The 14,529-nt window shown below is 42.3% G+C and overlaps 1 protein-coding gene across 4 annotated transcripts in view; it reads right to left on the bottom strand.

Moving 5' to 3' along the window:
• AFF3 (ALF transcription elongation factor 3) overlaps positions 1-14,529 on the bottom strand; it is a 318,864-nt gene that overhangs the window by 30,908 nt on the left and 273,427 nt on the right. For all 4 annotated transcript variants that reach the window (XM_061377693.1, XM_061377692.1, XM_061377691.1 and 1 more), the window contains 3 exons: positions 12,903-13,068; positions 3,496-4,554; positions 1,249-1,373 (listed from right to left, as the gene is read on the bottom strand). In XM_061377693.1, coding sequence (XP_061233677.1) covers positions 1,249-1,373; positions 3,496-4,554; positions 12,903-13,068 — 1,350 coding nt within the window. The remainder of the gene's footprint in view (positions 1-1,248; positions 1,374-3,495; positions 4,555-12,902; positions 13,069-14,529) is intronic.

Consider the following 14,529-nt stretch of genomic DNA (forward strand, 5'->3'; position numbering starts at 1 on the left):
TTTAAGACTTTCCTCTTTGTTTCTTTAACGTACAGTTGCTACCAGGAGTACTGAAAATAATGTCAAGTAAAACACAAATTATTGTCCCGCTTCCAGGAAGCACAGAATTAACCCTGTGACATAGCAAGCTATAACAGCCATGGTATTCTCTGAAAATGAATGCGATGTAAAACATATGACACTGAGGTAACAGGAATGGCATGCCTGCATGCAATCACCCACAATAAAGCAAACTGTTCTGTGTATTGTTTTCACTTTATGAAACATATGTGACATGTCAGGACAAAGAAATTGAATGCATATTTTTAAATAAGCACTATATATATCTTAGTGTTCTCCATGATTTCTTCCAGAATTAATGACAAGACTTACTCAAACCCATCAGTGAGGTGTACAATAGAAAAGCCTACTACAGTAAATACAAATATTTAAGTTTAGCAGTTTCACTCCAAGAGATACCATGATACTACCAGAATATTATTATTATTATTTTTTAATACTGATGACTAGCATGTACTAGGCAGCATGCAGCTGAACTCTGAAAAGGTGCATGTCTACGTCTGACTGCTGGAAGTCTCCAGAGAAACACGGTATGTGTATATCTGACACTGATAGGGGTCTGTGTGCATAAACCATGTCACCAGGTGCTAAATATTAATTATTTGTTTCATGCCTTGCATTCTTTAAAAATCTCATTGTTTTTAAAGTCTGAGTTCCTTGTCCTAAAATACTTATTAATTATACTGAATATATTACTTGTAATCTAAAAAATATTGTATCTCAAATATACTCTGGAATTGAGTATTGCAGTCATTGCTATGAATATTTTTCTCAATCTTCTCCATAGAGTTTATAGATAATTGTGTTTATACAGCCAAACTTAAAGTCTGAAGCTCACAATGCTGTAAGGAAAGAAAAGGCTATGGATGGTATGTGAATTGGTACCTACAACAGTGTTTGTGAGTACGTCTAGGACAGTTGCACTGCTATAGCTATAATTACTCATTCAGTGAACCTCACACTTAAACTCACAACTTCTCTGTGCAATAGGACAAAATTCAAGCATATAAATGTGTCAGGAGCTGCTAACTTTTTCATTAAGCCAGAAGAAATGAGAATGTAGTGGGTAATTTTTCAACATAAAATATGATAATTAAAAAATAAATCCTATTAAATGAAAAATAACACACAGCATTAAACTAAAACTAGTTGTATGACTTAGTGGTAAATAAGAAGGAAAATACTTACCTATTTTCATTCATAGTGCAGTGATTTGCTGTTGCGATGTTGTGGGCAGAGGCAGCTAATCGTGAAGAACTCTCTCGCTCTAAGTGAGCCTTCTTGATGTCTCTGCACTCTTCCTCATTCTCACACTGAATGAAGAGAAAAATAATAATCTTGTAGGTTTTGGATTTCCTACAGATTCAAAAGTATTTCAACAAGTCAGGGGCTGGTATATTCTGGTATATTGGTATGAATGATGACACTTTCTTTGATCATGTAACTAACATGGTTCAGAGATGATTGGTCCATGTCTTAAAAAAATCAAATCTGAAGAGGTAGTGTGTGAATAAAGGAGTAGAATACAAAACCGGAATTGTTTTCACTACTTCCCCACTTGCACCTTGGTTTTTTTTCTCTTTATATTTCCCTCTCTGCCCATCTCCTGTGCACTCTTTTCTTGCTTCAAACTTGTACCTCTTTTGTCTTTGTTCCTTGGTATCAGTGACTATGCTTATACTAGCAAATGCAACAGATCTGCAACTGGTCTTGAGGCCAACTGGCATGGCACAGCTGGCACCCATGTGTTCATCTTGCTCCTCCTTCAAGCAAGGGTATGCCACATTCAGATTGCCTTTTGGGAAGGCGCCTTAGCCTGGTCCTGAGCAATGTCCTGTTACTGCCTGGAAGAACAGAAAGTAGCCCAGGACAAAACTATGTTAGCAAGCATGTCAACAGTTACACAAAGCTGGTGACTGTGTGCCACCACTTGGGACTGCGTCCTGTCCCTATCTGGCCTACTGGTATGAGCATAGCCAATGTTTCCTGACTGTTTAATTTCATGTTATCTCCTTAAAAATTCCATCATAAGCTCCCAAAGGCTCTGCTTTCTCAATCTCCTGCAAAGTCCACGTCCTGTTCCACTTCTAACACTTCCCCAACCCAATTTGCAGTGGTGCCTGAGTTTTACTTGTGATTTGTTGATTCTGCTGCATGTATTGCATTGCTGCATGGAAACAACGTTTTCTGTGTTATCCACTGCCACTGTGGCTGCTGCTACAGGATTAACATTGTGGCTTACACTCCACAGGACTGAAGATCTTATACCTCAGATCTTAAGTATCCTCCTCTGCCTCCAATTTACCCTTCTTCTTGAGATCATGACAGAGGTGGAAATTATAAGGACCTCTTTTTAATTTTGCAGCTATGCCTGATAATCTGTTCTTATTAGTCTTATTCATGAAGTCTTTTGGAGAGAAGGATCACATATTTGTGCATAGCAGCTGTCCCATGGAGGGTCACCAGCTTGTGGTACTCCAGGAATGTTTTGTATTTACTATATCACTTAAACCACCACCAAGAGCAGTGCTTTAAGACAGAAGAGTAAAAGTTAATATGTGCCACAGGAAGTCAGATCAAGCATTTCTAGAGTGACTGCTTTTATTTTGCTCTTCTATCATGTTCTCCCATGTCCTTCTGGGTGTCCAGCCTGGCACTATCACACTGGCATCTCTTATGGCCTAAAACAGAAATATTTTGCTTTTGCCACTCCTTCTTGACCTGTTGCCCATCATTTTGTACTGGGCAATTACTTCCCTGCTACTTCCTAAAGAAAAGGCAAACACAACTCAAAGCTTATCAGAGCTCTCTGTTATGGCTCTACAGGTGGCCAGAACAGGGTTGCCACCTTTCAGATACTAAAAAAAGAACCCAAAAGTGAGAAAAAAAAAGATAAAAAAAGAAACACTCTTTTAAATAAACCACCCTAAAAGTATACAGATCAATTTGCACATGTACGGTAGCTCAGAGGGTGACAGTAAAAACTGCCCAGAAATTGGGCAGATGGTGATTCCAGTTGAGGGACTTTTGCAGTCAGATCAGTACAAACAGACACGAAAGCCTCCTCAGTGGACAGCTGCGACCATGGGGTGGAAGGGGCTTTTCACCACTCCAAATGCCCAGTTTTGAAGAGAAGCCTCAGGAGAGAAAACTATACTAGTGAAGATGCAGTGCATCCACTAAGGTGTGGAAAGCCATGTGCTAGCAGCAAACACAGTCTCCAAGGGGCCATGATCCCTCATGGCCAGGAGTTTTATCACCTCCTGGGATGGCATCTCCAGAGCAGCTTGGCCAGTTCCTATGCAGTGAGCTGGGACAAATCCCAGCTCTGAAGTGCCAGCCTGGAGACAACACCACCATTGAGCACTGGATGTGGGCACAGATGATATGCCAGAGGCTCCCCCACCCACCCCCTTCGGTCCCCTTAAAGCTCACCTTGCGTTTCCTTCTAGATTTCGGTAAACCCTTCTCTGCGGGGGGGTCAGCACTACTACCCTGTGGGAGGCTGGCCGCCTGGTTTGCTCCGGCGCTCATGGCCAGTGGCTCTTCAGGCAAACGCTCTGGAATCCTGGACAAAAGAGCCAAGTCAATGTTGACCCACAGTGACTTTACCTCATCACTGTCTTTCAGAGGAGACAGGAGCTCATTCCTACCGAAAGGAACCAGGGTGTAAAACTGGTCCTCCAGCTCCTTTGCTATTTCACTACTAGTCCTGGCATTAATGGAGCCAAAGGCACTGCAGCCACCGTGGGGTTTGCTGGTGGCACTGGTCCCCGTGTCCTTGGTGCGCGGCTCAGACCCGGCTGCCACAGGCCCCTTGGGCAGTGGGCGCTCCTCCCGCTCCGACTCGGAGCCCGAGTCAGAGGAGGATGATGAGGATGAAGACTCGGTCTCAATGAACTCCTTGGATTTGGGCGCCGTTTTGCTTGGCCCCCGCGCCCGGCGCTTCTCGCTGGTTGCAGCCAGGCGGGGCTCCCTGCGGTGCCCCGCTCTGCAGCCACCGGTGTTGGCGCTGCTGGTGCCAGGCCGGGCCCTCGGTGCCTCGCCAGCAGTGCTCTCCACAAAGCTGTGGCTCCCGGGGGGCTCCTCCGCGCTGGGGCAGTGGGGGCCGTCCCCAGCAGAGGTCCTCTCGGCCCTCCGCGGTGCCTTCTTCCCTGCTGCTCGCCTTGCAGGCGCACCGTCGGCCGCGGGGGGCGACTTCTGCCGGCTGCCCTTGCTGCCCGGTGCTTTGTTGGCGGTCCTGGGCCGTGGTCCGTCCCCGATGGTGGTGGCGGTGGTGGTGGCGGTGGTGGCACGGACTTCTCCACTGCGGTGCTCAGCTGGGCCGGTGGCTGGGGTCTTCTCGCTTTCCTGCTGCTCTGTCTTCACACGATTGTAGTAAGGATGGGCCTCCAGTGCTGGGCCGTCATGGTGGGTCAGGATGGGTGCTTTGTGTGGGGTGACTTTATTCAGCCACTTGTCCAGCTGCCACTTGTTGGATGAGGGTGGCTCGGGCTGAAAGGGAAAGAGATGGCAATGAGCTCAGTGCTGAGATCCTGCTGCCCTCGTCCAGGGGCTCTCTCAGGGACACCAAAACACTGGGTTTCCTCTGGTCAAAGAGCCATCCCCAAGACACAGCATCCCCCTTGCACGGGCCCTGGAGTGGGACACGTGGGGCATGCCGTGCAAGAAGGAGTATTTTTGGTTTCAGAATGAGGTTGGGAAGGAGGACAGCTTCTGTGATTCATCATTTCTAAGGATGACTCATGCAGTGCTATTGGCATCAGCTTTGCAGGGAAATGCTCCCAAGTTTCCAAATAGAAGAAAACGTAATGGCAAAAGGAAGGGAGGAAAACAAGGCAGGGGTACAGCTAATGCTAAGGGAAGATAGGTAGTAGGACAGCTACGGGTATGTATTTTGTGTCCTGGGCGATAGTAATAAATACATGAAGTGCTTATAAAGCACACAGAAAGGCATGTAGTGGGGATTTGAAGGGCTAACCAGATGATTCATGTCATCTGGTTGGTATTGATGTTATAATCTTGTGAGATATCACAAACATTTGTTGTGTGGTGGTACTGTCAAGTACTCATTTTGTGAGTACTGTGCGGCTGCTAGCTTTTCTCTTTGTTCCTGTCACAACACGATGAAGTTATAAGAGAGCATCTAAAACATAATGGTGTTTGGACAGCAAATAAGTGGAATAATCATCATTTCAAATGTAACCACAGCTCAGACAATGTTATTTCAGAACAATGTGCAAGTGTTTTCTAGTGCTTCTTGCAATCAGTAATTTGAAGTAATAAAATGAATGGGAAAGGCAAATAAACCCAAAAGAAATGAGTAGATGGCCAGCCATAACCTAGCCCCACAGAAGCCAGTGTGAAAAGTCTCCTGATTTGCTTATGTGGAGCCAAAATCGGATCCACTAGGTTACCGCATATGAATAATCAAAAAGGGTGTCATGAGTCTAACATGGAAACCATCAATACTCTGGAAGAAAGTTTGCTCAAGAGAGAATATCCGCAGACTAGCTTGAAAGAGTCTTTTACTTCTTATTTAAAGTAGGCGCCTGGGGGCAACACAGGTTTCCTGAACAGCCAAGGGTGTCCCCAGAATCACCCACTGAGGGTTGTATTCATTCTACGTGGAGCAAAGGCTCCTAAAATAAGCAAAACAGACACTGGAATTCGCATGAGACAAATATTTCTTCTTGCAAAAGTGTCTAATTCACTTATTACTGAGCAAGCCAATACCTATGGGAAGTTTGCTGGATTGCCTTATATTTGTTTTTTTCTTCAGCATACTCCCTAATATCTTACAGGAGGAATTTCTTCCCTGAGCTGTAAATCATGAAAATGGATGGGTAGTATTTCTTTTGGATGAAGATATATTTTTACAACTCTTAACTCTTTATCTAAAATAAACAGCATTTTTTGATTGCTGCTGAAAATACAGATAGATTTGTTTGGTGCCATTCATTGTACACATACTAAATTTAATAGATATACAGTTAAAAGTTCAGTATACATGGAAGTCTTTCCACTGTTTAGGTGTATTCAAGGAAAGGACATACTTCAGAAGCATGTGGGGAAAAATATACCACTGTCCATAAGTATAGGTCAGAGTGAATATAATAAAAAAAAACCTTCCAGCTTTCCTGTTAAATCCCATTCTGTCTCTCTATGTACCTTGTAATTCTGGAAAACAGTAGTTCACAGAATATGGATTTCAAGGGATTACAGTAAACCAGCAGAAAACAGTGATTAAGTGCTACAGTGTCATAACTTGGCAACATGGTACTTTCCTAGAATGATATGTCTGCTATTTAGGCAGAGTAACTACAGTCTCACCAACCTGTAAGCCAGCTGTGAAGTCTAATAAAAAAGATCAATAATGTTGCCAGATTTACTAATTTTGTCAGGAGTTTCAGGACACTCATTATTTTTTCTTAAAGCCTTGGCTCTCAGAATCATGGGGTTAGATGCATTTCTGGGGTTTATTTAAATAAAAAATCAAATCCTTATGGCTTCTGAATAAAACCTTGGGACATGTGTTCTAAAAAAAAACCATCCCTTTAAGATTCATTTGCTAAAAGTACAAAGCCTGCAGGCCATCAGGTAAATGAAAAGAATCTAAATTTAAAAAAATCAGAATTTTAAAACTTTTTTTAATATTTTTGGGCCCTGGTACAGTTTTGTCACTGTGCATGAGTGATGCCAATTCACTTTTGGAAGTAATATATGCAATTGATTGCTCTAACTGAAAAGTACTGTACTTAGAAATCACTTTAAAAATAAGGCACCTTGAAAGAGAACAAATCATGACAGCCAAGAATGAAGAGTAGGCCTGATAAAAAAAGGGATTGGAAAAATTCACTTGAAAGTTTTCACCAGTCCACTTTACATGCCTAGCTGCAATTATTTGTGAGAGAAAAAGAAAACCCCTAATTCTGCAGTTCACATCACCCCCCCCACCCCACCCCGGCACATCAAATACCATTCTATGGAAGACAAGCTACTTTGCTCAAAGTGGGAAGTTTTCAGCTGCATGTAAGGATGGAAATACATATAAATATGTATATAAAGAATGGTCAGACAACAGAATGATGTCTGTCGCTTGGTTTTTGTGTCATGGAAATATGGTGCCCTCAAGGCCTCGTAGAGAACCAGGCAGTTTTGAACTGAGGTAAAGCTGGTGGTGCCCAGATGGGCAGCAGTAATAGGAATAACAGTCTGTGATAAAGCTGACTTGCAATGAAATGTGGATTTGGCATGAAAACCCAAATCAAGAAACTTTACAAGACAAAGATAGTTTCAGGGACCAATGCACCACAGACATACACATGTGCCAGGTTTCATCGAGAAACAGAAGGATGTGTTACGCTTCCTTAAAAATTGTGGGTGGATTCATCTGTACAACATAGACACCTATATCTCAGCTAGTCAACGAGTTCCTTCTCCAGTCAGTGGACTAGTCTTCTAGGGTGTGAAAAAATCCCTCTTGAAATAGACATCTGAAATAGGCCAGATGAGCTGGCCCTAAAAACATCTATTCCTCTCCACCAACTGTAAAGGGGAGGCTGAAGTGATGAGCAGATGTAGGTATCTACACTGAAAGTGTCAAAATTTAGGTGGGATGACTCCCACACGGCACATCTATATATCTCAGATATCTTCAAGGCTACAAGTGCAACCAGAAGCACGAGTGGCATGCATCCAAAAGAAACCTTTGTCAAAATATTATCCAGAAACACTTTCTGGGATAAAGGGCTGTTAAGCAGTGTAAGAGTTACCGAGGTTGCTTGCTATTACAAAGAGGGACCTAAGGTGTAGCAAATACCACTACAAACTTAAAGCATGACACCACTTCCATTGGCAAATTAGGCACCCTGTAGTATGTGCATGTATTTAGCCTGCTGTGGGGTGGGACTGAGCTATCTACCACCCCTGCAGTATACTCTGCCTATTGTAAATCCACATACTAATGTACCCTTATGGCAACTTGCTTGTGCTGCCCTGATAGCAAAGATTTCATTTACGGCAATCCCCATACAAATGTGGTACCTTTTCACTGTATTTAAGGCATAGATTATAATGAAGAAGATAATGATGATGATTATTATTACTACTACTACTTTATTGCTACTATTAGCACTGTTGCTAGTGCTTTATCAAATTAGAACTGGGGATTCCCATGTGCTAAGCACAGCACACATATATTATAAGAGGTGGTCCCTGCCACAGAGTTTTCTGGAGGGGAGGGAGAGTTTAGTGTGTAGTCATTGTCAAAAGTAGTCCACAGGTCAGCTAAAGACCATGAATCGTATTTGCAAAGGTAAAGATAGTATCCACAGTTGGTCTAGTGATAAAATCCTCTTTTCTTCTGAGTGTACCGGTTAAGAAATTTGTCGTGGTTTAAACCCAGATGGGAACTCAGAACCATGCAGCCACTCATTCACTTCCCCTTCTTCCCTCCCCCCCATTGCTCCCAGAAGGATGGGAAGAAGAAAACCGAAAGAATGTAAGTCCCATCGGTTGAGATAAGAACAGTACAGTAACTAAGGTGTAACAGAAATCACTACTGCTACCACCAATAATAATAATGATATGGGGAATAACAAGGGGAGAAAATATAGAATTAAAAGGGGAAAAGAAAAAAGAAAACAATAAACACAAGTGATGCACAATACAACCGCTCACCACCTGCCAACTGATAGCCAGCCCAACCCGAGCAGCAATCTAGCCCTTCCAGGTAACTGCCCACAGTTTATATACTGGGCATGAAGTGCCATGGTATGGGATACCCCTTTGGCTAGTTTGGGTCAGGTGTCCTCTCTCTCCTTCCTCCCAGTTTCTCATGCCCCTCTTCACTGGCAGAGCATGAGACTGAAAAGTCCTTGAATGGCGCAAGCAGTACTTAGCAACAACTAAAAACATCAGGTGTGTTATCAGCACTGTTCTCAGACTAAAGTCAAAAACACAGCACTGCACCAGCCACTAAGAATGAGAAAAATGACTGTTACAGCTGAACCCAGGACAAAATTGAATCATAGCTATACTTAAGATGGGAAGCAAAAACATTTTGGAAAACAAGACAGATAGATATAGAAAACATACCTCTCCTACCCTTCAGCTGTAAAACTACAACTCTTCTTTCCCTGCGTTCCTACTGAAATCTATCAGTGAGGAATGGCCAGTGAGGTGGCAGAAGCATGCTCACCAGTTAGCTAGTCTGCTATGCACATTCTTTCCATTTTCCAAGCTAAGGAGAAGAGAGCCAGTGTCACAGAGCACCTGAGGGAATGGCAGGAACTCACAGGAAATGGCTCCTTAGCCATTGGTACTGATGTCCAGGCACTTGAAGAACATGATGCACAGTGGTCAGGAGGTGGCTTTCTGCTGATGGCAGAGGATGGGGAAGAACATAACCATACAAAACACTTCAGCTTAGACCTGGTCAGTCACAACATGAGGACTTGGGATGAAAATTATTATCCTGTGATGATGGAATAAGCATGGACAAAAAGCATATGTGAATTCTTGAAGAAAAGGAAAAACCTTTCATAGCTACAAACTACTCACTACAGCAGAAGCTATAGAAGACATTGCATCTCATGTGTGGTGCTGGTGGGGGCACAAGACAGGACACCTTTCTCTTCTAGCCTTGTTACTGTTGACTACTGTTGACTATGCTTTGTCTCTGCTTCCTTCCTGCCGATTCTCCCCTCTAGTCCACCCTGCATAGTGGGAATGCCAAGTAACCTAACCAGATTCGGCCTTACAAAAGGTCTGCTGGATAATTCAATGGAACAAAGAACAAACAGACCAAACTCTTATCTTTTGAAATGTAGCCTCTTCTATGGACTTGACACTTTTTTCTACCATCCAAAATAATTGCAAGGACAAGTTGTCCTCATTTATGACGTTAATTACGATCATGCAAAGAATTCATGACTTCAGCAAAAAAACAGGAGATAGAAACCTCAGTCCCTTATTCATAATTTCAGGCTTGGCAGTCTGCAAACCTGTAACTACTCACTTTAATGTCCCAGGCACCTTAATTTGTCCACATCACTGAAACTAGTCTGAATGTTGTCTCCTGCTCTAGCTCTACCATTATTCTTAGTTTACTGCAGACATAAAGTGTAGACAGCTGAGCTAGACACCACAGGCTCTAAATAGTCAATGGAAAGAAACAGACACTTTTAGGGTGCAATTCATCTAATCTATTTTATACGTATGCTTTACAATGAGCTGCTTTTACACTCTAGGCAACTGCATTTATACACCTGATAACAACTCAAAGATCTCAAAATGAGATGAAGAAAAAATTACAAAAGAAATGAAACAGAAGAAGTTGAGTTTCTATATATCCTGAAATGCAGAAGACACACTGTCCTAGAAATAAAAACCTTTGAGGATATGCATATGATGTTTCAGATTATGGAAAAAAAATAGTAAGAATCAGGTCCTCATAATGGTCTGCAGATTTCCAGATTAAGTTTCTCCCTACCTGGAAATATGGATTTCCTGCCCAGCACTGTACTGGAGTACTGAACTTCTTTGTACCCGAATTCATCGGTTTATGCTAAAGCAAAAGCAAAGATGTGTTTGCTTTTTCTGTCTTATCCAATAAATGAATTTAATTTTAAAACTAAGACTGAAATTGACTCCACTACTTAAAGTTAGGTGGAGAGAGCCTTCCTTAAAGAGCTTCCAAGGACCTGTTTCTGTTCTGGTGTGAGAACATGGCATGTACTTTAGAAAGACGACTTTACTGGATGCATAGATGTAAGTTAAAGCATTAATGCAAAGCAGACAGGACTTCCATCACATCAGCACATTTTGAACTGGTGCCATCAGTCATATGATGGACCTGGGAAAGCACTGGCCGTTGGGGAAAGCACAAGTATCCTACTTTCCTGGAACACCCTGACCCTATCCATGTGTGGCCTCTTCCATATCCCATCAAGGCATGACCTATGAAAACCACTGTAGCCATCACATTTTTTGAGCCATTTACATTTTTGTATAAGCAAGCTTCATGCAGCATATCCTAGAAGGCAAACCACACAAATATAATGCAAAGAGACAAGCAGTCTTTTGGAGCAGTGCAGCTGTTCCGTGACAATGATCACTGATAATTCAGGCTATGTACAAAAGTAGTTCCACAGATCTCGAGAGGATATGCATAAAATGATGACGAGGAGGCACTTTATCCACATTTCCATGACTCTCAGTCCCCTGCTTGACTTTATGAAATGCACGAGCTGCCTCAGTTAATTAACTTCCTGCATTCCCTGAGGAATGACTGCTCTCAGGTCTAAGCAGCACAGGTATCTGCCTAGATTGTAAACACTCCTCCCTTCCTGGGTACTATGCTTCTCCTCTTTTTATCTCATATTTCCTTCTCCACACAATGGTTCCTTCTCTTTCTTCTCTTTGTCCCTTTTCTTCCACCTTCTGAGATCCCGCAGGGAAAAGAGAAACTGCGCTTAAGATCTCTGTGCTAATTCCAGCGGGGAACTAGGCAGAGAGAGAACAAGGTCTTAACAGGTCGGATGAGAGAGCTCATAATGGGGTAGCACAGCGAGGGCAACAAGGAAAAGGCACTGGAAGGAAAAGAATAGAGACAAAAGGAAAAAGAACCAGAGAGAAAGATTTAGGAAAGAGACAAAGTGAGAGGAAAATTAACTGGAAATGGATCTGAAAGTACTGTAAAGGAAAGGCAAAAAGGAAGATATGTGTTAAATAAGGAACAAAAGTGACAGAACCTGAGAAAAAATATACTAAGAATGTTTCTGTGAATGCTGCATTTTGCCTGATAGGAAACATGGGCTCCCAAAAAATGAGAAAAGATGAGGAAAGGCTTGCTGGTTATTCAGTGTAGTTTTTCAGGGTGAGAGAATAAGAAGGCATAGTTTTGATGGGAGGAGTCTGGTGATTGGATGCTTTATGTGGAACAGGCAAATACACTGACTGTATTTCATATGTATTTACAATCTTGCTGCTAGATTTCTGAATATTTTTACATACATTAATGTGTGTGATGTAGCTGTGGATTTCATGGTTTTATAGTAAATGTGTGTATTGACCAAAGCATGTAAAAATATCATTCCTGGTAGAAAAGAGGAGCAGAGAAAGCAGCTTTGTTGTGTCTGTTGAGCCCTGTGCAGAGGTAAAAGCAGAAGGTGGCATAGCACTGCCAGCTTAATTGTAATTTGGCTAGGGCTTGTCTACATGTGGAAATTTTCAGTGCTGGCTTTCCAGATGAAAAGTTTGACCTTAATGTTTTGCACCATGAGTAATTCAGTTTAGTCCATTTTGGAGGTGGATTAAAATAAATCACACAAAGGCAGCAGTAACAGAGAATAATTCACTTAAAAAGTGAAGTGAGGGAAGTGTGTGAGTGAAAAACAACTGTTTTGCTTTAAAAATCCACCCTCAAACTGATTTTATAATAGCTTCCCTGTGGAGAGGATCCTTTAGTTCCCTTGCAGTGCTGGGAGCCCACACCATGACTTCCTCACTAAGCAAGCCATTGCTATTGAGCCAGAGTTGCATAAAACTCAAGCAAGCTGTGAGCCTTGCAAGGTTCTCCACTCATCTCCAATTTGATGAAAATATCACAGGGTTATTTCTTGCTTCATCTTTGTTTCAAACGCCTTAATCTGCCCCAGGATTCCCTGCCACTTGCATTTCACAGCATGTTAGGAGGAGGATCCCTGGGCTTTTCCTTTTTTTGTGTGTGTGTGTGTGTTACTCCCCACAGCCTCCTTGTGTTGGCTTGGCTGGAAAAAGGTCTGAGTGGGTGTAATAATGGGTTGCTTCCCTAAATGAGAAAGAGCAGAAGCCCTTACCTCTGGACTGGAGTAATGGGAGGGCTTGCTGCCGTCACTCTCGCTGGAGCTGCTTTCACTCTCTGAGTCAGACTCTGAGCTGGTCTCGGATTCACTGGAGCTGCTGCTGCTTGACCCCTTGCTGGAGAGTCCCGAGGCTCGGGCGTTGGACTGCGGCACCACCAGGCTGCCAGCCCCCCACACAGCCCATTGTGAAGGGGGGAGGGAAGAGAAGAAAACAAGAACATAAAAAACCTACATGTAAAACCATCATGTTTTAGGGAGCATACTTATCTGAATGCTTGTGTCTCTGATGCTAATGAAGGGTGAAATGAGTTCACCACTACATTATTAGAACTGGGGGGGAAATATGGGGTTACCCTCCTATCCGTTTAAATCCATAACCTTCGCCATTTCTTCTTCATTTCAGGGAGGGTCAAATTTTCACTTCAGCTTGTCCCTTTTCTCATTCAACAGACATTTTAGGACATATTAAAAATACCAAAAGTTAAAATCCAGTATAGAAAGCAGTCTTACACTGTCTAATGAACACTCTGCAAAGAGGTAAAAGCAGGTGATGGAAAAGGTGAACAGTTAAGAAACGGAGTTGGACTCCACAATACCAGTCATTTATAAGTAATAATAGCAATAATGATAATACATCCTCACTGGAGTTTCCAACCCTCATCTTTTTTTCTGCACACTTCTTCACCTACTCGTAAATGACATGATTACCTGTATATACCATCTTGATATTGGCAACTGCAAGATCTAAGGCTCTGATCCTGAAAAAAACCAAAGAGCTGTCTTGTGCTTCTGCATGTCAGTAGTGCAGTGCTGTCAGCAGGGCTGCTCACCTTCTTAAAAGTTATGTTTGCATGCAAGTGTTTGTATTATCAGGCCTGACAGCAGAAGAAATGTATACTTTCCTGAAATAGTTGACCATGCATATTGAAAATATAACAGTCATAAAGACTTGAGTGTGAAATGTCCTATTAAGTCATCTGGCTTATTCCCCAAGCCATGGAAGATTGTTCCCTATAGCAGGGTGCATTTTCTAGCGAGTTGTCCAATTTGATTTTAAGTAACTTGAATGCAGCTTTTACTTTTACCCCTGGGAAACTTTTCTGCAAACTAACCCAAATTCCACCGTCAGAAATGTCTCCCTACATTCAACCTGAAGTTGCCCTTTTTAAATTTATTGTTACTTATTATTTCATCCTATTACTAATAGTTACTATGATAAATTGTCCTCCTCCCTTTTTGGTTTCACATATTTGCAGACTGTTTTCCTGCCCTACTTCAGTCATATTTCAGACAAGGCCTTACACATTTACTTCTTCTGATCTTTCTTCATAAGTCATTATCTCCAGGGATATGGGATCATTTTTATGACTCTTTTCTGAGCTCATTCCAATTTGTCTGTATCTCTGTGATAACAGGATGCCCAAAACAGTGCAGCATTATAGATGGGTTCTCACTAGAGCCCTACAGTGAAGGGCTGTTACCTTCCTGCTCCTTGATGCGTTGCTTCTGTAAACATATACCCAGGCTGTGATGGAATATATAGTCCATTAACACTCCTACTGCTCTTTCAACACACTTTTCTCCAGAATTCTTCCACCAATAGCTACTTTTTAGATTAATT

The sequence above is a fragment of the Neopsephotus bourkii genome, unplaced genomic scaffold (genome assembly GCF_033783945.1).
Source record: "Neopsephotus bourkii isolate Nb327-2 ecotype Australia unplaced genomic scaffold, CSIRO-AGI_Nbou_v1 NB_1760, whole genome shotgun sequence".
NCBI lineage: Eukaryota > Metazoa > Chordata > Aves > Psittaciformes > Psittacidae > Neopsephotus > Neopsephotus bourkii.